Source organism: Grampus griseus, assembly GCF_964374135.1.
Source record: "Grampus griseus genome assembly, chromosome: 10".
Taxonomy (NCBI): Eukaryota; Metazoa; Chordata; class Mammalia; order Artiodactyla; family Delphinidae; genus Grampus; species Grampus griseus.
The window spans coordinates 100,090,892-100,118,495 of NC_139004.1; the positions used below are offsets into that span (position 1 = coordinate 100,090,892).

The 27,604-nt window shown below is 50.6% G+C and overlaps 1 protein-coding gene across 1 annotated transcript; it reads left to right on the forward strand.

Moving 5' to 3' along the window:
• Positions 1-20,867: 20,867 nt before the first annotated feature.
• On the forward strand, positions 20,868-23,366 carry TRH (thyrotropin releasing hormone; the record flags this gene model as incomplete). Its single annotated transcript, XM_082664496.1, has 3 exons — positions 20,868-20,994; positions 22,000-22,221; positions 22,891-23,366. The coding sequence occupies exons 2-3, from the start codon at positions 22,008-22,010 to the stop codon at positions 23,364-23,366; spliced, it is 690 nt and encodes a 229-aa protein (XP_082520622.1). The 5' UTR covers positions 20,868-20,994; positions 22,000-22,007.
• Between the last annotated feature and the right edge of the window lie 4,238 nt (positions 23,367-27,604).

The window sequence follows — 27,604 nt, forward strand, 5'->3', positions numbered from 1 at the left end:
GGATCCTCCCAGACTGGGGCGTGAACCCGTGTCGCCTGCATAGGCAGGCGGATTCTCAACCACTGCGCCACCAGGGAAGCCCCCCTGCAGACACTATCGATCACCTTTTCAGAGCCAAACACTGAGCTGGGCATTGGGGACAGCAGGGGACCAGACAGACACAGTCCCTGCAGAACCAATGACAATGACCTTGGCAGTTGAAGTTTATTGAATGCTTGCTTACAGGGGCCAGGCCCGATCCTGATTCTTATAACGGTGCTATGATTATTCTCCTTTTATAAAAGAGGAGAATGGAGCATTTTGTCCAAATCATGATATCCCAGACTTTGTCTGAGTTCAGAAGCACTTGGATTGGCCATGTTGAAATGCAGATTCCTGGGCTTGCACTCACCTGCTTCCTGGAGCGGGGCCGGGAGCCTGCATTTTACGCACACACCCTGGGAGTCTCTGACCCCTGTTTGATTTTGAGAACCACTGCCCCAGCTGTCCTGGGAGGTGGCAGGATGAAGAGACCACAGAGGTGGTAGGACTCTGAAGAGGGAAGCAGCCCCTGAGAGGGCGCACCCAGGGCGACGGTGCCGAGTGGGGTACGTTCACCTGCTGCGTATCTCTCAAGCTGAGCCTCGTCCACGTCTAACCACCCCCCGACCAAGGCCGCCAGCCCCCAGAAATCTCTCCCCCTCCTTCCCAAGATGTGCAATTATCCCAGCCTCCAACCCCCAGGCAATCCCAGCTGCTTTTTTTATATCTTATTAGTCAAGTGGAACATTAATTAAATGTGAGAATGATAGACCCAGAGATTAAAAAAAAAATTGTAAAGCCCAAGAAAGAAAAGAAATCCATTCACAGGACTCTGTGGTAGCTGGAACCCTTAACTTTGTGACAATGAGGAAAGCTATCACCCTGATGTTCGCACTCTGCCAGGTGACTCAAGGTAGCACCTTTAGGGGTGTGTGTGGGGAGGTGGCAGGCATGGAGACGGTGAGTCCAGGGAGCCTGCAGAAACCAGGGCTACCCAGGCCACCATGAGGCTCTGTGAGGGAGGGGCACAAGGCCGGCCACCACACTGGGAGAAACCAGACCCCATGGGAAAAGAAGTCCAGCTGCCTCCCTTGACCCCATCCTCACTCTCCTGCTGGCTTCCCCTAGTGAGCTCCTATTCATTCTTCAAGGTCCAGCCCAAAAGTCCCTGCCTCTGGGAAGCAGAGTTAATCGTTGCATTTCCGGGGCTGTGGCAGCACTCGGAGCAGCTCTGTCACAGTTCAGGTTCCTATTCCCATGTCTGTCTCCCTTGGGGTCCTCAGAACAAGGCCTGGCCCTTAGCAGGTGTTGATGACCATGTGTTTTGGTAAGACATGGGGCTGGAGCTGGTCAGTTCTGGTTCCAGACTCCTCCTTTCAAATTAAGTGTTGTCCCAACATCCAGCCAGTACAGAACAAGTAGACTAGAGTTGTGTGGACTTCTTTAAGTAACATTCAAGGTCCTTCGTGACCTCAGCCTCACCTCCCTCTTCAGCAGGTCTTCCCAAGCATGTTCCTGGGCAACCTGCGTCCAAATCACCTGGGGCCCCACCCTGGACCTACCGAGTCAGAATCTCATGGAGTTTGAGGAGCCCCAGTCTGCAGAAGGCACTGGGCAGTGGGACGAGATGGTGATGGGCAAGGTCGCTGGAAGCCAAGTAGACTCGCCTCTTGCCAGCCCTCACCCCCACCCCTTTGGCAGTTCTCCTTTGCCAAGCAGTACAGTTATCTAAATTAAACACATTGCTCCTAATGAAACAATGAGAGTTATTACACACTCCGCTACCTCCTAGCAAAGCCTCTAATTGACTCAGCCACCCCAAGAAGGCACCGAGAATTGGAGTGTGGTCCACCCGCACCCTGCCAGAGGGGAGGGGCTTGGAAGCTGGAAGGCAGCTCAGCAGAGCCTGCCTACCTGCTTCGTTCACCGAGGTCCTAGAGCTGCAGCGCCCGCCCTGGGGGGACTGGGGTGTGAGGAGTTCAAAGTGGACCCATGGAAAAAGTGGACTCTTCTCTAGCCTTCCTTCCTTCCTGGCTTTGTGAACAAACACCGCCATGGCTGGGCAGCTGGGGGCTTCCCAAGCAGCCCCAGCCTGAGGCTCGGGCCCCCCCTGGGCTGAGTGACAAGATGCCCTGCGTGCTCTGCTACGTGCACCCTCACACGCTCACACCTTTTCCCGTCTCTGTCCCTTGGCAGCCCCTCCTCTCATTCCCCCAGCTAATAATATCCAGAGTCCTCTCTAAGACTTGCTGTAACCATTCCCACACCCCCAGCAGGAGGAGCTTGCCCTCCCCATGCTCCTGTGGTAACTTACAGGGATCCTATGAGAAGAAGCTAACACTTACTGAGCACTTACTCTATGCCGGGCCTCTGATTCCTCTCTGGACTGTCACTGCAACAGGCCTTGAGGCCCCAGTCTTTCCAGCCTGGGGAGGGAGTGGAAGAAACGGGGAGAGGGGTTTGGTTCCGAGGTGACCTTGTGAGGTCCCTGGGTGCCCCTGTGTGGTGTGAGAAGCAGCAAAGCGATGCCCACATTCCAAGAGACATGGTGTAGCCCAAGAGGCCCAGGCAAGGGGATCTTGCAGTGAGGACCCAGGGGTCTCAGACCATGTAGACCGTGACTACAGAGCACATGGGGACAAGGCTGGCGCAAAGGAGAGAGTGTGTGGAGGATTCTTCCAGACGGCCACAGGCTGGCCCATCCCCCAGGCTCATGTTGTAAGATGTCAACACCTTCCATGGAGAGGGGAACCTGGCTTCCCTCCCCTTGAGTGTGGTGTGTGACTATAGCTTGTGACTTCCAAGGCCATCATAAAAAGTGGCACAACTTCGGCCCGGTTCTTTTGGGTCACTTGCTCTTGGCACCCGACCACTCTGCCGTGAGGGAGCCCAAGGGGCTTGGAAAGGCCACGTGTAGGTTTTCTGGGCCACAGACCCAGGTGAGGTCCCAACCAACAGCCAGCATCAGCTGCTAACTGAGGGAAACTTCAAGATACCTCCAGCCCCAGCCACTGTCTGACTGTAAGAGCACAAGAGACCCTGAGCAGGAACCACCCAGCTGAGCCCAGTCTGTCCCCAGAACTGTCCAGAGAATAACAGACTATTCTGTTATTCTGTCAGTTATTGTTTTAAGCCACTAAGTTTTGGGATGATTCCTTGTGCAACGATAGAAAACCAGCGCAGGGACTTCGCTGGTGGTCCAGTGGTTAAGACTCTGTGCTCCCAATGCAAGGGGCCCGGGTTTTATACCTGGTCAGGGAACTAGATTCTGCATGCAGCAACTAAAAAGATCCCACATGCCATAACAGAGATGTGGCGCAGCCAAATAAATAAATACTTTTTAAAAAAACAGAGAGAGAGAATACCAGCACCGATGGGGACTCCTGGGATTGAGTAGTAGGGGTGGGAGATTTTGAAACGACTAAGATTAAGCTTCCACTTCTTAACAGAAAAAGAGCTTGCGATGGAAATGAAGTGCCAATCTGGAGAGTCAAAATTTTTGCACATTTAGCGTTCAGGCTTTTAGACACAGAAGTCATATCCTTCATGCCAGCTGTGTGACCTTGGGGAAGTCACTTTCCCTCTCTGAGCTTCAATTTTATGAAGGACATGATGTGCTTGGCACTCACCTGGCTCTCCATGTGTTCTCATCCCTGCTCTCCACGGGGGATTGGGTGTCCTGTACATCTCCCTTGCCACCCTCCATCTCCATCTCCACTCTCAGGTCATGCTGCTCCTGGGGACACACACACTCCCCCTCCTGCTTCCCTTGGTGCTGGAGTGAGCTGTGAGCCAGGCGATAGATAGCCAGACCTGCCTGGATGAGTTCTCTGCTCATTAGAAGGGCCTGCCACCGCTGCCTCCCTCCTTTCCATCTCAGCAGGTACCTGATTCAGGGCAGGAATAAAACAACTAGAAATCTGTTTCTCACCCATCCCCCTCACCCCATCTGCCCAGAGCCAGAGACCTGGCTGCTTATCCTGGCCCCCTGTGCCAGGGCAGGGCTTGGATGGAGACATAGACCTTCTAGGGGATTTTGAGGCTTCTGGCCATTTACCTCTCCCCCTGGTCATTTAGCCTAAACATTTACCATTAGTCCAGACAGCAAGACCTGTTTATTGAACATCAGCTGTGCATATATATATATATATATATATATGTCAATCATTCCCAACTGAATCTCTGTGATAGGCACTATGATGAGGTCAATTTGATGGAGGAGAAACCGAGGAGCAGATTAGTCAATTTTCCTGTGGTGCAGTTGGCTAGAATCAGGCCCATCTGACTCCCAAGGCTCCCTACACTCAAGGGCTATCAAAATAGCCTCCAAATTCAAGCACCATCTTGTCCAGAGATCAAAGGAAGAAATCCTGTGGTTCTGAAGAAGAGATAGGCAGACAGGGACCGAGAATGGGAGTGTGGTCTGCAAATAAACAAATAAACCTATTTGTTTATTTGAGGACCTATTAAGTACTAGGCTCTGTTTCAGGGGAAGGGATAGAACAATAAACAAAAGGAAATCCCTGCCCTCACAGGATTTGCAATCTAGTAGCCCAGGGAGGTGACGTCACTTGTCTGAGGCCACACAGCCTGCAAGTAGCCATATCTGTGGGCTAACCAGAAGCAGGGGGGAGGAGGTCATGGGAAGAAGTCCCATCTGATGACCCAGGGTCAGGCCAGCCAAAGCACAGAGAGCAGGAACTACTTTGGCAACAGACCAGCCAGAGTTCCGATCCCACTACTGCCCCATCCTCACCTTGCAACCTGAGCAAGTCACTTCACCTCCCTGAGCCTCTGTTTCCGCCCAGGTGAATGGGGATGGTGAGGCCCATGGTGAGATATTTGGGAAGGTGAAATGAGAGCTGGCAAGTGCTTGGGACTGGCTCATCCTCTTCCCCTTCCAGTGAGGATTTCAGGCCTCTTCTAATTCCTCTGTATGGGCCACCTTGGCCTTGGCCGACCCTCATGAACTTGAAAGAGATCTGAGCATACTATGGCCTAATCAGCCACCGCTGCTTCCTGTATACTTTCAGCGGTTCATTCATGGGGTCCTGGGGCAGAAAGTGGCAAGGCCTTGGTGTGGGTAGGCAGATTAATGGTAAAAAGTTACAACACACACAGCACAAATTATAAAAGAAAATATTAAAAAGTTAACTCCATCAGTGTGTGGAGAATAGATTAGAGGAAGGTGTATCTGTCAGCTATTGCCACAATAATGCTGCAGAAAAAAACACCTCCAAACTCAATGGCTTAAAACAATCATCATGTATTCTCACAGGCCTGCAGTTGGGCGACTCTGCTCCACATGCCTCTCATCTCCCAGGAGCAGTAGAGTTGAGGGATGTTCTCATGTTGATGGCAGAGGCACAAGAGGGCAGGTCCCAGGCTTGGAACTGACCCACTTCTGCTCTATTCCATTGGCCAAAGCAAGTCAATGGCCAAGGCCAAAGTTAAGGGGCAGGGAAATCCATTCCATCCATGATGAAGCCTTGGCAAAGGTGTGGCTGGAGGAAGGGGAGAAGAGTTGGGACCAATTCTCAGTATACTCCAGGAGGAAGTGGGGAGTAGAGTATCCAGTTGAGAAGCCTCTGCAGACCTCCAGCTGAGCAATAAGGATGACACAGACCAGAGTGGTAGCAGTGGAGGTGAAGAGAAATATCTCTTGGGTGAATGAATGTTCATATACCTTGCTATGGTCTGAATGTCTGTGTCCCCACTAAATGCATATGGTGAAATCTAATGCCCGGTGGGATGGTATTAGAACGTGGGGCCTTCGGTAGGTGATTAGGTCATGAGAGTGAAATCCTCGTGAATGGGATTACTGCTTTCATAAGAGAGACCACACAGAGCTTCCGTGCCCCCTTGCACCATGTGAGGACACAATGAGAAGTCTGCAGTCTGGAAGAGGGCCCTCACCCGACCGTGCTGCCACCGTGATCTGAGACTTCCAGCCTCCAGAACCGTGTGAAATAAATTTCTGTTGTTTATAAGCCACCCAGTCTGTGGTGTTTTACTATAGCAGCCTGAACAGACTGAGACACTCCTTGACCAATTAATGGTCACTCTTGAGAATTAAGCTGAAGACATAATCTAAAACATGAAGGTATTTGTGGCAGCATTGCTTAGAATAATGAAGCGCTGGAAACTATTTAAATGTGCATGAAATGTGACCCCTGATCTCTAGGGCCTTAGAGAGTATAGCAGAAAGAGACTGGGCTTTGGATTCAGATAGACCTGAGTTCAAATCCCAGCTCTATCACTGTTGAGATATGTGACCCTGGGCAAGTCACTTCACCTGTCTGAGCCTCAGGTGTGAAGGAAGGAAAGGAAAACGTAACTTTGTAGAACAGGAAAGAGAGAGGTCACTGGTGTCAGGAAAGGCCTCCCGGATGAGGAGGGCTCAAGTGTGGGGGAGGGGGTATGGTTTGCAGAGGCAGAGGGAGAAGGCAGGCACTCTCAATGGAAAGGATGACACGGCTAAAGGCTTGGTGGCGGGAACGACGTGGCACATCTGGGGAAGCGGGAACACTGCAGGATTGGAGCTGAAGCTCCAAGAGAAGTGGTGGAGATGGGGTGGGGTACGGTTGAGGGGCACGACCGCAAGAGACTCTGAATTCTGGGCCTGGAGACAGAGGATTGGGGGGTGGGGTTGATTGAATTGTAAGTATGACCCCACTTTGGGCTTGACCCTTGCTTAATGGGCTGTAATCCAACAAGTGCCTCTCCTGGGAGAGTCCCTGTTGGACTAGACACCCTTTTGTTTAAAATACGGTTTGCTATGATCTTATGGAAAAAAACTGGAACAAACTTTTTGGCCAACCCAATACATAGTCCATTATGTTGTTAATGGACCACCCTTCCTTTTAGTTTTAGGGAACCAGCAGAAATTGGGTGCCCTGCCCATTAAACCCCTTACTTTGGCTCTTGATATCACTGTCCCGGTTAGTCTCACAGTGTGTCTCTCTGAATGTACAACTTTGTGTGTCCATGTGTATCCTTGATGTGTGTTCCTGTGTGTGGGACTCATGTCTCTCTGTGTCCTTGTGAGTGTCCCTGTGTGTGTCTGTATGTCTTTGGTGTCCTTGTTTATGTCCCTCGGTGTGTACTTGTGGGTGTCTGGACCTCTTGGTGTTTGTGACTCTGCATGTCTATGTGTGTCCCTACTGAGTGTTCCTGTGTGTCTGTCTTCATGTCTCTGTGTCCTTGTGTGTGTCTGAGTCTCTGTATTAGTCTGCACATGTGTTCATCTGTGCGTTCTGAGCGTGTGACATTTACTCCACCACCTTCCCCACGCCCCACCTCCTTGTCCACTCTACCCCATCTTAGGAGCTGGCAACCCTGACCTCTGTCCACCATGGACTTCTGTCCACCTGGTGGCTGTGACCTGGCCAGTCTCAGCACTCAGTCTTCCATCCCAACCCCAGTGGAAGTGTCAGACTTTGCAAAGGGTGCTTGAAACCCAAGCCCCCATCACCCTAACAGCTGATTTGTGACTTTCTGGATACGGACTGAAAAATGACTGGTGATAATTGCAAGAGGAGGGCGTCTCTTTCTTCTAGACTCCAGCTAGAATTTATTAAATGTTCTTCTTACAACTTCTTTTCATTTCCCTACCTGTTGGACTCAAGTGGCTCATCAATCACGGGACGTCTTCGGTGTGAAGTGCATCCTCAGTGTTCCCACTCGACATCCGGCCCTGCCCATTCCTGCAGAGCAGGGAGCGCCGTGTCTCATTTCCATTCTCAGGCTGCGTCCCTGAAAAGACCAAGCTTATCCTTCATCAGAATGTTCTCATCATTGCATTCCTCTCTCCACATTGAGGAACATTGACTGTGATTGCAATTGGAAGAGGGGGGCTTGAGAGCACGTTTATGGGGAGGGGTCTCCAAGTTTCTTATCAGCAGGGCATTCTGAACCCCCTTGACTGGATCTCTCTATTTGACCATCTGGATCCACTCTCCCAACTGCCCCCCCTGCTCCGTGCTTGGGGAACCAGCCTTCAACAATGGCTTCCTTGGCCCCTGGTTTACTTTTGGGTTCAGCCAATGGCGAGTCCCAGAGACGATCAGAGGTTGGGAGAAGAAAGAGGCGGTGGTGTCTAATCCCCTGGCTTCTCTCTGTGGGGTCCCTGAACTGAAGGCTACAACTCCTGCCAAGACCCTCTCCATCCAGCCCCTTCCTTCTCTGGGCTCTGATGACTGCTGCCTACTCTCCCCTTTTAGGCTCAGAGGTGCTATCAGGTGTCCTCCACCTTCCCTGGGTGCAACACTATCCCTTGTACACTTTGCCCATATTTTTATAAATATTCCTTTTATTGAATTATCCTCAAACTATCCAACTAGAAGATGCCATCTATTTCTTGGCCTAACTCTGACCTATACACTTTTTCTACCCAGACCATAAGCAGATACACTTCTGTTGTTTTAAATTTTTTTTAAATTAACTATATTTTTTTCTGATAATAGAAGTGCCCATTGGGGAAAAGTCAGAAAATAAAAAACTATCAGCCGCATAGCACAGGGAGATCAGCTCGGTGCTTTGCCACCGCCTGGAGGGGTGGGATAGGGAGGGTGGGAGGGAGGGAGACGCAAGAGGGAAGAGATATGGGAACATATGTGTATGTATAACTGATTCACTTTGTTATAAAGCAGAAACTAACACTCCATTGTAAAGCAATTATACTCCAATAAAGATGTAAAAATACAAAAAAACAAAACAAAAAAAATCCTATCATTTTCCAAATACCTGCTCTGTTTCAGGCAAACATGGTGCCGGGAACATTCCACATTTCCTCACATCACCTCCATGAGGTATGTTTTACTACCCTTGTTGTACAGATGAGGAACCTGAGGTTTGGAGAGGTGATGCTACTTGCCCCAGTCACATAGCAAGGTAGTAGTGGGCTGAGGAATGGAAACCAGGTCTATGATATTCCAGAGCGCTTTGTGCAGCCCTGCTCCCCTCCTCAGAAGCCCTTGTTTATCTGAGCATCATTCAAAGTGTCCTGAATAACTTTCTGGCCCCAAAACCAATAAAGGAAAATCTATTTGCTGCAGCCAGCTCAGTCCTCAGAATAGCCCTGGAGATGAGGGCAGTCCCGGCCTTTGGTATGACCAGACCCGGGATGCTTGTTATGGACCGCTCTGGCTCACCTCTCCACCCCAGCTGTGGGCTAGTGTTAAGAGAAGCCCTTTGTTGTGATCTCTCCCCCCAGAACCGAAGTCCTAGATCTGCACCCACAAATTACTCCTGGATAAGTGTTGATAGAGGCATCAGAAGTGCTGAGGGCTCGGTGGGTCTGCAGGGAGGGAGCAAGTCTCCTGCACTTGGCCAGCTCCACTTCCCCACCTGCACAAGGTGACCTCTCCTGGTGCCTTACCGTCTTTTCTCAAGCTTTTCTAATATTACCCATTCTTCAGCACCCCAGTCAGCCCCATCTCACACTTCAAATTTGACTGAACATCTCCAGTCCATAGGGGCATCTTCCCATGAGACACATCATTGGTGCTATGTGTCTTGGCACGTAATTGTTCTCTAGTCGTTGATACTGTTTTTGTCTTATCTCCCAGTTGCCCTAGGATCTCCATAAGGCAGGAAACCAGTTTACTTCTATCTCACTCACTTACTCATTCACAGATTTACTCACTTATTTATTCACTCCTTGACTCACCCATTCATTCATTCACTCAATCACCTAAAACTTTATTATCCTTAAAATTTTCTGGTCTCCCTTTGGCTACATACGAATGAGACCACTGGAAATGACCCATCTTTTGAAAGTCCCGGTCAGATGTTGTCCACAGGGCCAAGCTGAGTCCCAAAACACTGACCTTGGGAGCACAGAGTCTTTTTTTTTTTTTTTAGTACTTATTTATTTTGGCTGCACTGGGTCTTAGTTGTGGCATGCGGACTCAGTTGCAGCATGCATGCGGGATCTAGTTCCCCAACCAAGGATTGAATCTGGGCCCCCCGCACTGGGAGCACGGAGTCTTACACACTGGACCACAAGGGAAGTCCCACATCATTCAGTTTTTATGAGGATTTAACATAATAATGCATGGGAAAAACAATTTGCAGGAGGACTAGCATGTAGTAACCAATTAGTTGGCTGAAATCTTTTTATTATTATGAGTGCTCAAGCATTATTTTCATCTTCATTTTACAGAAGGAAAACTGAGCCCTAGAGATGTTAAGTAGTGTACCTAAACTCCCCTCCCCTCCAGTGAATCAGTGGCTGAGCTGGTACTTGAATGCACGCCTCCAGAGTCTGAGGCAAAGGCTAAGACGGGGAATTTGCTCCAGTGCAACATGGTCCCTCTTTCCTGTCCTGGGATCCCTTTACTTTTTTTTTTTTTTTTTTTGCGGTACATGGGCCTCTCACTGTTGTGGCCTCTCCCGTTGCAGAGCACAGGCTCCGGACGCGCAGGCTTAGCGGCCATGGCTCACGGGCCCAGCCGCTCTGCGGCATGTGGGATCTTCCCGGACCGGGGCACGAACCCGTGTCCCCTGCATCGGCAGGTGGACTCTCAACCACTGCGCCACCAGGGAAACCCCCCTTTACTTTTTGACTTTCATCTGTTGTCATTAGGTTGCAAGTGACAGAAAGGACAGCACAGACTGACCAAAACAGAAAAAGAACTTATCAGCTCTTCCAGTGATATGTTCAAACAGTGTCATGAGACACCAATTTACTTCCAAGTTCTTGGTTCAACTACCTTTGTGGTGGCAACATTCACAAGCACAATCTTTCCATCAGGTGGTAAGCATGGCCCCCAACAGTTCTGGGCTTACGTCCCACAACCCCAACCTGAAAAGAACACCTCTTACTTTTAGTTTCAGTAAAAGTCTCAAGTTTGAGTCTCATTGGCCCAGCTTGGCCATACCTCTGTCCTTGAACCTGGGGCGATTCACACCCTGATTGGCCAGGCCTTGGTCACGTGGGTCTCAAGGTGATGCTAGCCCTACCCAAACCAACAGGCCCGAGGGCAGAGGAGGGTGCTTCTCCTCTGTAAACCTGGGGTCCTGTCATAAGAAAAAAGGGGACCGGAGCTGACCATTTGAATATAATAGCCGCCTATACAAATGAAATAAGACTTTCTTTCAAGTTTGTGAGAATTATTTATGATCATGCTGAGAATATTTTTGGCACACCTTTGGGCCCCTGCATGGGATTTTTTGTTTTCTTGCTGTCCTCGACCTTCATTTGACCCAGCTGTGTCCCCTTACCCTTCCCTATCCTCAGCATTCCTCTTCCCTCCTACTAGCTCTCTTTCCTGAAATCACAGCAGAATCTCGAGAGATCCTAGTACAGAGGAGGAGGCCTTATCAGTCAGGATTGCAAACAGCAGACCCCAACTCTAGCTAAAGGGAGATTTATTTCTCAGCAGGAACACTAAAGGCTTGAAGCAAAAAGGAGAGCCTTGGAGGGTCCAGGCAGCAGAGACTTTCCAAACATCCTATCCCAGCACTGTCGCTGCTACTGATATGAATGCCTCCCTCTCCCCAACAACTCTGCCATCTCTCCACCCAGGAGTCCAAGTCCCAGGAGAGACTGGGTTCCACAGGCCAAGCTTGGGCCACATGCCTACCCCTTGCACTGAGACGGGGTGGTTTGGCTTGTATCCCATCAAGGCCACACTGGATGGGGATAAGGCAACTCCCCAGGAGGAAAGATGGCTCCTTCTGCTTACTGGAAGTCAAAGGATGGATACAGGAGGCCAAAGCACAATGGTGTCCACTCCAGACTCACAAGTGAGTTCTCATGGGGCAACGAAAAGGAACACGACTCTTAGAAGGGGCAATGGGCATCTCCTTGGGCCAGAGTAACCGGAAGTCTCCGTCAGCACCTGCTGCGGCCCTCTCCCTCCGTCTGTTGTCACCCTGACTCATGGCCTAGTGTTAGTAGCAGATTAATACCTGCTCCCCGACTTGCAATATTCAGGTTTCAGACTCCATGTATTTTGAGGACAAGCTCTAATTAGCCAGGAACATTGGGATAGAGGCTGCTTGTGGCTGACAGCAAGATAAACATACCTAAATGGCCAAGGTGATTTGCAGTTGGTTTTCATTTTTCTCCTGTAATAAGAGAAGTGATGGCAGGGGTGGGGGCTTGTTATCTCTGGCAGCCCTGATGGATGATGAGGTGTCTCATCCACCAGTGATGGTGGCTCACAGACAGCAAGCGCTTTATCACCCATCCCCACCCCAACCCGCCCAAAGCGCTTCCGTCCTCATCAGAATCAGCAGCCTGAGAGGATCCAAAGATAAGCTTCATGATATTTCAAAAGTCAGAGTCTCACTCTGTATTATGGGCCTTGAGACAACAAATAATACTCCCTTTAATGTGGTGAGGAGAAGAGGTAAACAAAACATCAAATAAAATTTTGTAAAAGGAAGAAAAATTTTCCGTATTCGTCAGCATCCTAACTGTAGCTATTTTCATCTGGGTAGATTCCCTTCCAGTGGGAAAAAGTGGAAAATCTTTGGAATAACGCAAACCTGAGTTCAAATCCATGTTCCTCTATTTCCTGGCTGTGTAACTTTGAACAAGCCACTTCACCACTCCGAGCCTTGGTTTCTTTAAAGAGGCAGAATAATTTTGACCTCATAGGACTGCGTGCATTAAATGAGAAAAAACGTGTGCAGGCCACCCAGGAGTTGGTTCCTACACACAATCTCTTTCTGCTGTCCCTCTCCATATTCATCTCCTCAGCACCCACTGTGTGCTAAGCTCTCTGGGAGATGAACACACTCTGTCCTCAAGGAAATTCCTTCTGTTACATTGACACACGTTAACTTACCAGACTAGCTAGCAAAGAACAGAGAATGAACGAGTAAACAGGTCAATGCTGAAGGAGGCAACGAGGGTGGCTTATTCACAGGAAGAACGTTGGATCTAGAGCCTTGTGCCTTCATTGGATGGGCTCACCAGGGACCAGCTGGACCCTAGGATGATCACTAGACCCTGTCCCAGACTAGGCCACAGATAGGTGTGCAACACATGCGCACACTGACCGGTACACCTGGGCACAAACACACATGCATACATGCACACCATACAGACAAGGACTGCACATATATACATATACACACTCAAGGTGCACGTGTGGTGCAGAGACATGCGCATAAACACATATGTGTATGTGCTCCATGTCACCTAAATGCATCAGATAACACTCCAGAACCGCCCACGTGCATCCAGCTCCACGCCAGCTCTGTCGCTGGCGGCAGCTCAGCAGCCACCGGGCCCTCCCTGAGCACAAGCTCCATTCAGCAAGCTCCAGCTGGGCAGAAAATTGCTCTTTGGAAACAATCTGGACCACACAGATCTGCAATTGGCCTCTCGGCGGGAATGTAAGACCTCATAGGGGCACAGGGCCTCGGCTGGTGGGGCTCAAGCCTTCAGCTTGTCAGTCTAGACTGTGAGTGCAGACTCCTGGACTGGCCCCGAGCCCAGACAGGACAGACTCTGCCTGGCATCTCACAGTGAGTGGGAAACCTCAACAGTCCCTGGACATTATCCATCTCTGGACCATGCTGCTCTGGCGAGGGGAGGTTGGGAGAAGATGTCTCTGCTCAGGAAGGGAAGAAAAGCAGGTCCTCGAACAGCGTGGGCTCACCTGTTTCCAGTTCTGCTTGTCCTGATTACCCCCATTCTCCTGCCCATCCACCTCCAGGAAGCTTGCCCTGATTGCTCTTGCCTTCGGGTCACCTCCAAAACTGCTCCCCACCATGTTTGTTCCTCCTTCTGCTAAATGTCTTGACCCTCTCGTGCGTGTCCAGAGATGATGCAGGGAGGCTGCCTTTGTGCCACCTCAGCCCGAAAGACAGGGCCAGGCATCTTGTGCTCACTCTCTCTGGGCTGAACGCATTCATTCATGCAGTCAGTCACTCAGTAACTCTTTACCAAGCGCCAGCTCTGTGCCAGAAACTGAAAACAGCAGGGAACAAGAAGCTGTGCTCATGAAGCAAGATTCTGGTATGGGAGGCAGACAATAAACAAGGGGCAAGGAAATAAATACCCGGTGGCACTTAAAGGTAAAGGCTGGCAAGGAGGAGGAAGTGAGGTGGGCACCTGTTTCAGCCAGGGTGGCCAGAGAAAGCCTTCTGGCAGGTCCTTTCATCCAAAGTAACTCCAAGTCTTGTCCAACACGCCACCCCTGACCCTATGGGCTGGATCTATGGCCCCACTCCAGGGCTTCTGAGCACTTGGTACCCTGCAATGCAATCTATGTGGACACATTCTCCTCCCCTCCCAGACTGCTAATATCTTCAGAACAGTGCTCCTTTCGGGATCCTCTCAGTGACCCTAACAATCAACACATGACTTGCTTAGGAAATGTTTATTAAATGAGCAAATAAATGGATGAATTGATGAATAGGCATTTGCAGTAGGCGCTAAAGCTTAAGTAAGTGGCTCACAGGTGACAAGGGGTAACATGGAGGTGTGAAACTGCACAGCGTATCTGTAAAATGGGTTCCATTGCTTGATGTGGTGGGCGGTGTCTGGACGTGGAATAAAAGGAGAGCTGGAAGGGGAGGAGCTTAGATTGTGCCCAAATTATAAAGGGTCTTGAATGCCAGGCTAAGAATTTAACCCTACAAACAGAGAGAACCATGTAAAGTTTACCCTTCCCTGCATTGTCTGCGTGGAGGTGGCACTCAATAAACGTGTATGGAATTGAAGGGTTCTGGACAGAATGGACTGAGGTAGCTCTTCTTTGCCGGCAGCTGTGCAGTGACCATGGGTGGCTTAAGTGGAATAAAAATAGCAGCTGTCAGGAATCCTCCTGGCACTGAAATACAGCTCTTTTCCCATCATGGTGTCTGAAATCCCTCCATTAGAGAGTCATTTATTAGGGGCTTAATGTTTTGGGGGAGCTGGGACCCCCAAAGTTTCCAGAAAAGATGATACTCATATTTTATGTTTTTTATTCAATAAAGTGTTTATTGAACATCTATTATATATCAGGTCCTCTTCTCAGTGCTAGGGATAGAGCAGTGAACAAAATAGACAAATATTTTTAAAAAGTCATTTATGGGGCTTCCCTGGTGGCGCAGTGGTTGGGAATCTGCATGCCAATGCAGGGGACACAGGTTCGAGTCCTGGTCTGGGAGGATCCCACATGCCGCGGAGCAACTGGGCCCGTGAGCCACAACTATTGAGCCTGCGCGTCTGGAGCCTGTGCTCCGCAAAAAGAGAGGCCGCGACAGTGAGAGGCCCGCGCACCGCGTTGAAGAGTGGCCCCCGCTCGCCGCAACTAGAGAAAGCCCTCGCACAGAAACGAAGACCCAACGCAGCCAAAAATAAATAAATTAAAAAAATTAAAAGTCATTTACGGATTTTATGATGCATAGCTTAGAAGGTTCTGCTGTACGGTCCTCACTGTAGAATGCTGGCCTGGGCTTTCTCAACATTGCTTTTGTTGAGTTCAGAGTAGACGATACTCTTTTAATGGCAATTTGCTGTCAACAAAACCAGAACAAGATCCTGGGGGTGGGGTAGGACGTGGGGTGGAAGGCTGAACCCACTCTGCCAGCCAGAGTTTGGTCATTTCCAGCTCCTTTAGAGAAAACCCTGACCCAGGCAGCGTGAAGGAAAGACACTGGGTAGAACAGTGGTCTTGAGGTTGTTGCTAATTCACTGAGGGACTCAGGTATGCCTTTCCCCTCTCTGAGTTTTGGTTTTGTCATCTGTGCAATGGGGACACAGAAGACCTGTGTTGTCTTATTATGTGTATTTTTTTGTTTTTTGGGGGTTCTTTTGGCCTCGCTGCATGGCTCGTGGGATATTAGTTCCCCGACGAGGGACTGAACCCAGACCCTCAGCAATGAAAGCGCCAAGTCCTAACCACTGGACCACCAGGGAATTCCCTACCTGCATTTTAAGAGATAATACAAAGAGGTCATATGTACCCTTTCCCCAGCTTCCCCTAATGGTTAAAATTGGAAAATTATAGTACTATATTCCAGCCACTGATACAATCCACTGAACTTTTTCAGATTTCCCATTTTACTTGTGCTCATGTGTGTGCATGTGTACAGACAGTTCTATGCAATTTTATCCTGTGTAGGTTTTTGTATCCACCACATGGTGGCTTTTTAATTATAGAAAATGGTACCTTTTATATATTCAGTTCTTTCCTTTGTATTCTGCTTTTGCTGTCAAAATAATAAAGGTCCTCTCTTCCCCAAGATCATAAAAATTATCTCAAGGATTCCAGGAAGAAGAGTCCATTTAGTGTCTGTCTTTTCTCCATATAAATTCACTCCAGAAACCCCCCTAATCAGATTCCATTGGAGATTTTTGACCCAGTTGATCGATGACTTTGTTGATGGTGAATCCACTGCAAACTTTTCAGTTCTTAATTCAATCATGGATTTATTTCTTTATTCAACAAGTATTTCCAATATATGCCCAGGTGTCCAGCACAGTTCCAGCCCAGGCACACAGTGGGTGTGGGGCGGGGAGAGGGTCGTACACAATAAGAGAAAGGAGGGAAGAGGTCATTTTAAAGCAGCGACCCAGCCGGACAACAAGTTAGGGTCCTCCTTTCTCTCTCATGGAGCTAAGAGTCCAGTCATTATATTGCATATACTTTTCTAACTTGGTTTTTTCTTCATCTGATGACAAAAATGTGCTTGATTTCAAGACCCTGCCTTCCCTGAGTTCCTCTGTCCTCCTCTCTCAAAATCCCTCTGCTCCCTGTTCAGAGATGTCCCACAGATATTGCAGGGTCTTTATCAACCCTAAGCTGAAGAAGGTCTGAAGCAGCCTCACCCAGCCTACCTTTTCATTTTTTAATGAACATATAACTTTGAGTGAGGCTGCTTCAAACCCTCCCAGGGACTCAATAGCCCTCCTTCAGGAAGACGTATGTGTGTGTGTTGGGGTGGGTGGTGGTGGTAGTTGTAGGCACTGGGAGTCAGAAATAGCATACAAACTCCATTAAATTACCCCATTATTCATTTTCACAAGCATAGCCATATTAATTTGATAAGCAGCTACAGTTTTGAAATCAAGCACATTTTTATCATCAGATGAAAAAATAAAGCAAGCTAGAAAAATATATGCAATATATTGACTGGACTCTTAGTTCCATGAGAGAGAGGAGGTCCCTGACTTGTTGTCCTGGTGGGTCTCTGTTTTAAAATGTAATTTTTATCATTATTCAGGTATGGTAAGGCCAATAGATCAGGAGACGACTGTCACTGAATTACTCACAGTTCCCAAGAGGGGGGCAGACCACACCATGCAGGGCCGCAAGGGGAAGCACCAAGGTCCATCAGGAGGCAGAGGGACCAGGGAGTGGGGGAAAAGTGGGCAAGAGCCTTTATTGTGGTGTCTCGGGATGGAACAGGTGAAGTGGGGTAAACAGGTTTAGGATTGGCTAGTTTGAATAATACTAGTGAGCTCTGGGGCATCAGGGCTGTCCCTACTGGTCTGGCACCTGACCCTGGGGGATTAGGGCTCTGGATTGGTTAGTTTGTATGTGAAAGGTGTTCTCATGGGAGTTCTTTACTATCTCTAGGAACTGGCTACCCAGGGAGGGGCAGGCCCTCCAGAGTCAGCAAGACCCCAGAAGTCAAAACATCAGAAACACATCATTAATACAGTGCCCAAAGTCTTGAACAGGTCCTAGTACCTACTAAGGGCTCAGTGGATATTTGCTGAAAGAAGGAAGGGAGGGAAGGAGGAAGGGAGGGAGAAAGTTGGTTTGCTGAGGACACCTCAGATGCCTGTACTATCCTCTCTGGTCCCTTGCGCTATGTGGGAACTCCTTCCCCACGCCCCAGCCATCCAGGAACTCTCCTCCTAACAAGCATCTCAGATACCTGATTATAGAAATGCATAGAATGGGCTCACCAGGGGCCAATGTTCCAGCCACTTCACCCTCTGAGAGGCAGCTTTTCTATCCATCCACGCATCACTTCTTTCCAGTCTCAGACTCGCACGAGATTTTGTTGTTTTGTGTTTTGGTGCTGTTTGTTGGTTTGTGGATAGGTAATCCTGCACTTAGAAAAAATCCAAACACCACTAAGGGCTGCCAGTGAAAGCAAGCCCCCAACTGCCCTCCCCTTCTCTGGCTCCCCAGCTTGTTGGCGCTGTACTCTTGCATCCCTCCAGAGGGAGTCTCTGCATAAGAGCATCACGGTCCATCTCCTGCACCATCACACAGTCCATCTCCTGTACAAATTGTTCTCTTTTTCACTTAATTTCCCTGGTGGCGCAGTGGTTAAGAATCCACCTGCCAATGCAGGGCACAGGTTCGAGCCCTGGTCTAGGAGGATCCCACTTGCCACGGAGCAACTAAGCCCGTGTGCCACAACTACTGAGCCTGCGCTCTAAAGCCCGAGACCCACAACTACTGAGCCCACATGCTGCAACTACGGAAGCCGTGTGCCTAGAACCCATTCTCTGCAACAAGGGAAGACACCCAATGAGAAGCCTGTGCAGCGCAATGAAGAGTAGCCCATGCTCGCCGCAACTAGAGAAAAGCCCATGCGCAGCAACAGACTGAACGCAGCCAAAATATATATATATATATATATATATATATATATATATATATATATATATATATATATATCCTGGAGCTTATTCCACATCCACACATGTGACACTGCCTCGTTCTTTTATTTATTTATTTATTTATTTATTTTTGCGGTATGTGGGCCTCTCACTGTTGTGGCCTCTCCCGTTGCAGAGCACAGGCTCCGGACGCGCAGGCTCAACGGCCATGGCTCACGGGCCTAGCCGCTCCGCGGCATGTGGGATCTTCCCAGACCAGGGCACGAACCCGTGTCCCCTGCATCGGCAGGTGGACTCTCAACTACTGTGCCACCAGGGAAGCCCCCTCGTTCTTTTAAAAGCAGCATAGTACCCTATAGTTCTGGATGGGCCCTAGTTGATTTAAGCAAACCTCTCCTGATTGACAGACAACCAGGCTGTTTGCAGTTCTGGCTTCTATAAATCATGCTGCACTGAATACCCTGTGTATACAACATGCACAGGTGTGGGTATCTGTAGGATGAATTCTGGGAAACGCAATTGTCTTGTGGAAGGTACGTACGTGTTAAATTTTCAGGTTGCCAACGAAAGAGATGGTATCGATTTACACCTCCAGCACTGTATATGAAAGATAGCAGGTCTATGTGTCTGTCTGATTTAATGCTTAGCTAGGGTGGCAATTCTTCAAATCCTGGGGTCTGGCTGTGAGATCAAGCCTGGGGACATGAAGTGTGCCTGGGAGTTGGGAAGGTGATCAGGCCATCTCGTCAGACCTCAGTTTCCTCATCTAAAAACAAGGAGCGGACTATAGCTGGTGATCTGAAAGTTCCCTTCCACCTCTAGCCTTCAGAGTCTTTCTGCCTCTCCAGGCCTCTGTGTCCCGATCTGTAAAGTGGGACTAATAGTCCCTACCTCATTCATCTTGAGAGGTAAGGATGATGTAAGGGTGATGTAAGGATGCAGTGAGATGATGGAGGTACCTGGAAAGTTGGGTGCTCTGCCAAGGAAAGGAGTAACAATGAAACACTTTGGGTTCCCTTGTCAAGCCACCGGCGTGGCCTGAGACATACAACAGGTACTGAAAGTTTTAGGCTGAAGAAGTATCGTATGGGGAGAGAGAATAATGTTGAGACTGTCCAGAGGTAGGAGATGCCTTCACTGATGCTGTTCACTCTGCCTAAAATGTCGTCCCCTCTAAGTATGCCTGGCACACTTCTGTCTCTCCGGGAGGGACCAAGGAGCCTGGCACACTGTGGGTGCCCATTAAATGTTTCAGTACGGAGGCTGTGCCTAGTACTAGATGTGGCAACGCTCTCCTCCAATGCATCATCTGACTTTGGGGACTGATTGGTGGACAAGTTCCTCGGCATCTATGCTTTTCTCTTCCCTGTATCCTCTCCCCTCTTTTGCCTGGGTGAGGTAGATCCAAAACACTTCTCATCAGGGAGTCACAAACTCCAATGTTCCTCCTCCGTGACTAGCGCCACGCATTGGAAGTAGAAAGTGGTGGAGAGTGTAGTGACCAGGATCAGCCAGGCTCAGCTCCAGCTGGCTGTTGTCAGGAGGAAATGCAAGACCACATTTTCCCAAGAGATTTTCAAGAGAAGCCATAAATCCATATTTTTCCTGAGTTCTCCTGGTTTTAAGATGTTGGTTATTCAGATTTTTTTCAAAAACACTATGGTACTCAAACAAAACCAGCTATGAACTAGTGGTAGCCCATAGGCCATCAGTTTTGGAACTCTGAAAACTGTCTCCCTCCCCCACTGTACGGATGAGGAAATTTGACCAGAGAGGGGGAGGCATTTTCCAGAGGTGACAGAGTCGAGATCAAAGCCCAGGTCCACTTGTCCACTTTATTCATCTCTCAGTCTCTCCTATACTCTCCCTCCCTTCGCCACCTCCCGTCTTGACTGCCTCTGTGTCTTTCGGTCTCTCTGGTGTGTGACTGCTCTGTTATCTCTCTCTGTATGCATCTCTCGGTCTCTGTCTCTATCTCCGATTTTCTCCTGTGTGCATCTTTGTAATTGTGTGATTCTCTCAGCAACTCTCTGTCCCCTACACGAGTGTTCTCGAAGACCTTCGAAGCTGGGTGCAGAAACAACCCGCCACCAGCCCCCTATTCTGCCGCTTGTGCCTCCTCGCTCCCCCTCCCACCCCCCGCCGCCCCCGCCGTCCCCGCCCCATAGTTCCGGCGGAGCTGGCTGGCAGGCGGGCGGGCGGGGTACCCACGGGGCCGGCTGCCGTCAGCGTCCCTTCCCGGCGGCCGCGACCCCTCCCCGCTGACCTCACCCGCGCCGCCGCCTCGCGCAGATATAAGCAGCAGCCCCGCCGAGAAGCTGGCAGCCGGCGTCCCGGGTCCTGCGAGCGCTCCCCGACTCCTGACCCGCCCACTCCAGACCCCAAAACTCCGGATCGGAGCCCAGGATCCCGGACCAGTCCGCGGAGCTCGCGCCGGGCAGGTAACTACCTCCGTCCCTTCTCCCCCGCAGGCCGCGTCTGTAGCCCTGGAAAGGGGGCCCTCCGCCCGCCTTCGGGTGCGCCCCGCGGAAAGCGGCGGCTTTCGAGCCCGGAGCGCGCCCAGGAGGGGCGCTGCGCTCGTACCCCCTGATCTTCCACAGCTCAGGCCGGGGCCCGATGGAGGCACGGCGCGGGCAGTGGTGGCGGTCCCTCCCGGGTGGGCACGCATGTCCCGGCCTCTGCAGCGCTCGCGCAGCGTGTCGGGGGAAGGTTCGCACCCTACCCCTGCCGGGGGGCCAGCTGGGGCAGCGCTGGGCAGGACATCGGCGGGAGATCTTGGGAGTTAGAATTCGAATCCGGACGTTAGAAACAGAATTTTCGCGGTGGAATCGAATCTCAGCCTTAGAATCTCACTCTCAGCGCTAAAATAGGATTTTAGAGGTGGAGTTAACGTTGAAATTAGGATTTTAGCGTTAGAATTAGATTCGTAGCCTAGCCATAGAATCTTAGCATTAGAAATAGAGTCAGCGTTGCAATCAGAACGTTGTAGAAGGAGTATTGGAATGAGAGCGTTGCGCTGGGAAACTTGGGGAGAATTTTAGCCTGCGACGCTGCAATTAGCATCCTGGCCGTCGGACCCGCGCTGCAGTCTTCGTGGTTACACTCCTGGAGAGTCAGCCCCAGCGCTGGCTTCCCCAGCTCCGCGTGGCCTTGAGAAGTGGCGGTGGCGATGGGGCTCCCACGGCTTCCAGGCTCGCGCAGGCAGAACTGAGCGCGGGCAGGCTCTCCAAGCATCCCTACGGGTGAGGACGCCCAGGACCCGAGGCAGACCCTCCGGCTGTCCCCGCCCCGCCCCCCGTAAGGTGGCAGGTGGTCCTGCTCCGGAAGGATGTTTGAACGGTTGGTTCCCCCTGGCCTAGGGAACCAACGGGAAAACGGGCGATAGAATCGGCTGGGAGGGGAGCGCGGGGCACCTATGCTCTCTCTCCCTGTCCTCCCTACCCCAGGCGCCGCGATGTCCGGCCCTTGGTTTCTGCTTGCCATTGTTTTGACCCTGACCCTGACCGGTGTCCCCGGCGGCCGCGCACAGTCGGAGGTGGCCCAGCAGGAGGCGGCTATGGCCGCCGAGCAACTGGGCCTGGACGACCTCCTGCGGCAGGCGGAGCCCCTCCTCCTCCTCCGGGAAGACCTCCAGCGACTCCGAGAGAACCAGGAAGATAGCGAATCAGGTAAGGGGCAGGATTGTGTGGGGCTGCGGGTTGAGAGGAGGACGCCCGAGAGGTTTAGGGGAAACTCGGCCGCAAAGGGGAGGGAGCGACTTGGTCATTCAGCCTCTTGCCTTTCAGAAGCTCAGAAACTCCCACTGGCCACACCCTCGGCAGGTGGTGAGTTGACCCTTTCCTGGGACCAGATTCCTTTTCCATCGCAGTTTCAGGAATATTTCAGAGGGCAGACCTTCAGTAGGAAAGATTCTGTGCCAGGGAGAGAGAGTCTTTTTGTGTGTGACAGCGTTAATTACAACCTACTAGGCACACATATGCCCGGCACTGTTCTAAGCACTTCAAACACCTTATCACACGATGGGATCTTCCTAAGCATCAGATAAGTACTGTTATTACCCTCCCACACCCCATTTTACACAGAAGAAAACTGAGGCTCAAAGAAGTTAAGTGAGTTGCTTACGGTCACACAGCTAGGGAGTGGCAGAGCTGAGACTGGAACCAGAGGCCATGCCCTTGACCATCTGTGTGAGTGTCTATGTGTCTGTGAGATCTGAGAGGCAGGTGCAAGGCCATGAATCTGGGTGAATGCTGTGGGGATCTGCCTTGACTGGGAGGAAGGTTGAAGTGGGCATCTAGGAGTCAGGGGGTCCCTCACTGGCCTCTTTCCTTCCCCAGAGTCCCAGATCTTTCAACCATATTGGCTCTCCAAGCGTCAGCATCCAGGCAAAAGGGAGGAGGAGTCAGAAGAGGGAGTGGAAGAGGAAGAGGAAGGAGGGGCCGTGGGACCCCACAAACGGCAGCACACTGGCCGGCAGGAGGAGGTGGCTGCATGGCCAGAGGATATAAGCCAGCAGAAGCGGCAGCACCCTGGCCGGCGCTCCTCCTGGCTTGGGTACACTTTCACCAAGAGGCAGCACCCAGGCAGACGGCTGGCAGATCCCCAGGCCCAAAGCAGCTGGGAAGAGGAGGAGGAGGAGGGAGAGCTGATGCCGGAGAAACGCCAGCATCCAGGAAAGAGGGCCCTGGGAAGCCCATGTGGGCTCTGGGGATCCTGTGGTCAAGCCAGCCTCCTGCTGGGCCTCCTGGATGACCTGAGCAGGGGCCAGGGGGATGAAGAGAAGCGGCAGCACCCTGGGCGGCGAGCGGCCTAGGCCAGGGAGCCCCTGGAGGAGTGAGCCCCGTTTCTTGTAAAATCAACTTGGGGTCTAAGAATGTCTTGAGCCCTGTATGCCCTACCCCTTTGTGACCCCCTTTTTCCATCCTCCTTAGATGCCTGACCATACATACCTGAGCCCCTGGTATACATACACATCAAACCCCCCTGGCCTCACCCGCCTGCTTCAGGGATGTGAGAAAGCCAGCCTATGAGTTAAAACCTCATATTACTCCACTTTGCGCCACTGGCAAGGGGGCAGATCCCAGAGTCCCTCTCACCCCCGCCCCTGCAGGCCTGCTCCCCTCCCTAGCCCTGGCTAAGATGACCCTGCTGTGTCTTCTAAGGCATCCCCAGAGTGCGGCAGGGTGCCTCTGGTGTGAACAGGCAGTGAGGGTGGGTGGGATTGAAGCCATGATGTCCAAATCCAGCTTCCATCCCTTGCCCGTGTGTCAGGGTTTGCCATGTGTAAACTTCACTCCCAGTACCCGGGTCTCCTCCTCTTCTTGGGCATCCTTTTGTGGGTGGGAAGAGCCCTGACCCACAGCTGTGTGGGGGGAAGCATTGTAGGTGCTGCTGTGTTGTGTGGTGGCTGTGGGAATAAACATGTGCAGGAATTTGTAAACATCACCTTGGAAGTCACGGCTTGTGTGTAACCCTCTAGGCTCCTTTCCCCATCAATGATAATAAAACCTGCATCTGGATAACCTCGGTTCGTTGCAGTTCTGTCTCAGCTGGGATTTCTCTTTTCAGCATTGAGAGGGGACAGGCTGAGATCTCCCCAGCTCTGCTGAGAAGGGAATCAGGGACCTTGGCAGGGTGAAAGGTCCTCTTCACTGTCCCCATCTCAGAACAAGCTTGGGAGGTGCACTGGAGCTCTGGAGCCCATTTGACACCGGAGGAGACTGAGGCTTGGAGATGAGGAAGGGCTTGCCAGAAGACACACAGCTAGCTGAGGTAGAGCCATGGGTGTGAGAGACAGCTCAGGACCCTGCCTTGAGTTTGCCTGATTGTTAGAGGGCTGGTCTGGCTCAGGTTGGTGATCGTCATTGTCCTGTGGCAGGAACCAGCAGCCTGTGTCATCTGGCAGGCACAATGAGGACAAAGGAACAGGCTGTGGGTGGCAACTCTAACCAGGCACCTTCTGGGGCCAGGCAGGGAGGCAGGCTGGGTGTAGGATAACAGGGAGTGGTGGAGACTTGGGCTAACAGGAAGAGGCCATCTGAAGACACTTGAATCCAAAAACTTTGACATCATGTGAATCAAATAATAATAGTAGTAACATATAGCCAACACTTATTATGTGTCAGGCAGTTCTTATGCACTTTACATATATTAATTCTTCCACTCCTCACAATAATCCCAGGCATTACTATGATTATGCCAAATTTCCTGACAAGGAAACCAAGGTACAGAAAGGTTAAGCGACTTGTCTGAGGCTGAGTTTGGCTCACTCATTTCCGCTTCGCTACCTCTGACTCAAACTCTGAAATTTCCTCAGGCCTTAGACTCTGCATTGGACACCCTCTTTTTAGTGGGCAGATGGGCTATTTGGCTTTTCTGCAAATAGCTTTTGGTCACCTTCTTGGGGAGGGAGAGGAGAGGTTGGAAGAGTGTCTGAGACCCTGCTCCTCTCCTCAGGGAACCGCAGTTCAGGTGAGGTGGGGTTGGAGGGAGACTCGGGGCTTATAAAATACACTCACACCCACCATCTCCATTAATATTCTCAGAAGCCTGCTGAAAAATTGAGCATTCGGTGGATATTTCTATTTTCTGATGAGGGACCCGGCACAGAGGTTAGGTGCCCCGAGGTGCCTGAAGGTAGAGCTGACCTTTCCTCTAGGCCCTCTGGCTTTCTTCACTGGCACCATCAAGGCAATCAGGGCCCTAGCAGGAAACCCTCTGCTCACAGACTCCCCCTGAAGGCGGACACCCTAATACAGGTAACATGGGCCACTTACAGAGCACTTCTTAAATGCTCAGTGCTTACAGACACTTTCTCATCCAATCCCATGGCCACCCCAAAAGACTGTCATGTCCTTTTGAAGTTGAGTTTCAGTTGAGTGTGGAGAAGTGAAGTACTTGCCCAAGAATACACCCTACCCTCTTCTCCTTCCAAACTTGCTTGGTGTGGCCGCTATTGTTACCTCCTCAGATATGGGACAATTTGAAGAGTGAGAAGACCACTCCCCCAGCCATTTAACATTTCCCCTCTGCCCCTGAGAGTGATCAGACCAGTGCAGCATGATGGAAAGGGTCTGGGCATTGGCTTCAGTCCTGGACAAATGATTGAACCAACTTGAGCCTCAGTCTTCCCATCTGTAAAATGGGCACAGTGATCCCTACACCTTTCTCAGAGTTGTTCAAAGGAGTAAATGAGATGGAGCAATAGGTGTCCAGCTCCAAGCATAGTGCCTAGCACCAAGTAAACCCTTATAAATGGCCTCTTTAGCTCTAGTGCTCCAAGACCAGAAGGGACTCAAAACTGAGCCTTGCAGACACACTTGTTCCTTCCTTCGTTCATTCTCCAATCACATACACAAAAAAGAAAAAAAGTAAAAACCCAGACACGGGGGTTTTGATGTGAGTTCTTGTCAGGCACTGGGGCTTTATCCTTAATAAAATCTGCATGCTGCTCCCCAAATACCTCTGTCCTTCCCCCTCTCACACACGTACCTTTTGCTTGGCCTAGGATGCTGTGGCAGAGATGCTGCATGTGCTTCCCTACATTTCCCAGCCTCCCTTGCAGTTGGCATGGAGTCATGTGACTAGTCCTGGCTAATGGGCTGTGAGCTGGAGTGTCAGTCTGGGGCTGTGGCAGTTAGAGCCCCTTAACCCTTTTATTCCTGCCAAGGAAGGCTGGGAGGCTACCGGTTGAGAGAGCAGAGCATGTGAGGGAAGGATTCTGAGCCCTGGCGTCACCAGATGGAAGTTAGATCAGACTTCTCACATGGAAGAAATAAACTTGTGTTGTATTAAGTCACTGAGATGTCAGGGTTTCTTTGTTACCACAGCAAAACTTAGCCAATTCTGACTAACACAGATGCCTCCCACCTTGTTCTCTCTTCACTGAAATCCTTCCCATCTTTCCCTTCTCATATGTGTCTGCTTTTATCAACGCTGCCTAAATAAGGGCCTGGCATGAAGTCGGTGCTCAATATATATTTGTTGAATGGATGTTGAAAGCTTCAGGTCACTTCCATTTTAGTTTTCCAGACCGACTCCCAGCCCTTAAGGGGCTCCCCATCCAGTGGGGAGACAGACGACCACTTCGTAGTTAGCAAAGCATGCAAGGTAGACACAGATGGCAGAACAAATTGGTCTGGCTGGGCAAAGCAGGCTTCCTGGAGGAGGAAACATCCAAGGTGCATCAAAGGATAAATAAGAGATACAATATTTCAGGCAGAAGGAAAGAGCATGAACAAAGGCTCAGTGGGAAGAAATCAGTGTTCTTAGAGTTGTTAACACTGGAAATCTGGGGTGTTTTGGCCCATTCCTTTCCTCCTTCACCCTATCTTCTAGCCCTGATTGCCAACCCTTAGAAGTGTGAGAAAGCAGTGCAGTTTGGGGTGGAATCAGGGAAGCCTTCCAGGGAGAAGGTGCACTTGAGGTGAGCTCTGAAGAATGAAACAAAAAGGAAAATTTTCCTAAGCACTTACTCTGGGGCCAGACATCAGGAAAAGCACTTTTATCCCACTGCCCAGCACATAGTAGGTAATTTGTAAATATCTGTGGAATGAATTAATCACTCATCATAGTCAACTCCAGTTCAGAGAAAAGGAAACCAAGAGAGAAGTAAGGTGACTTTTCTCAGCTCATAAGGCTGAACCCTGGAGGTCGTCTCTATGCCTCCCCTCCCCTAACATCCAATTTTTACCATGTCCTATAAATTTTACCTCCTGGATATATCTCAGGTCCACCCATTTTCTCCCAGTTCCTCTGCCACCACCCAGATCCTGGCCACCATCATTTGCCGGCCTCAGGCTTCCACCCTTGTCCCCCAAGCCCATTTTCCACATAGCAACCAGAGGGAAGTGGATCTGACCATGGCAACCACCCTGCTTGAGACCTGTCAGCAGCTTCCATGTCATCTAGAATAAAATCCGAACTCCTTACCAGGGCCTGCCCATTCTGTTTCCTGAACACACATCAGGGCCTTTGTCCATGTTGTTCCCTCTTTCTGGAGCCTCCTTTTCTCCTACTCCTCACATTCCCTGGGGTCACCTAGGGTGCTTC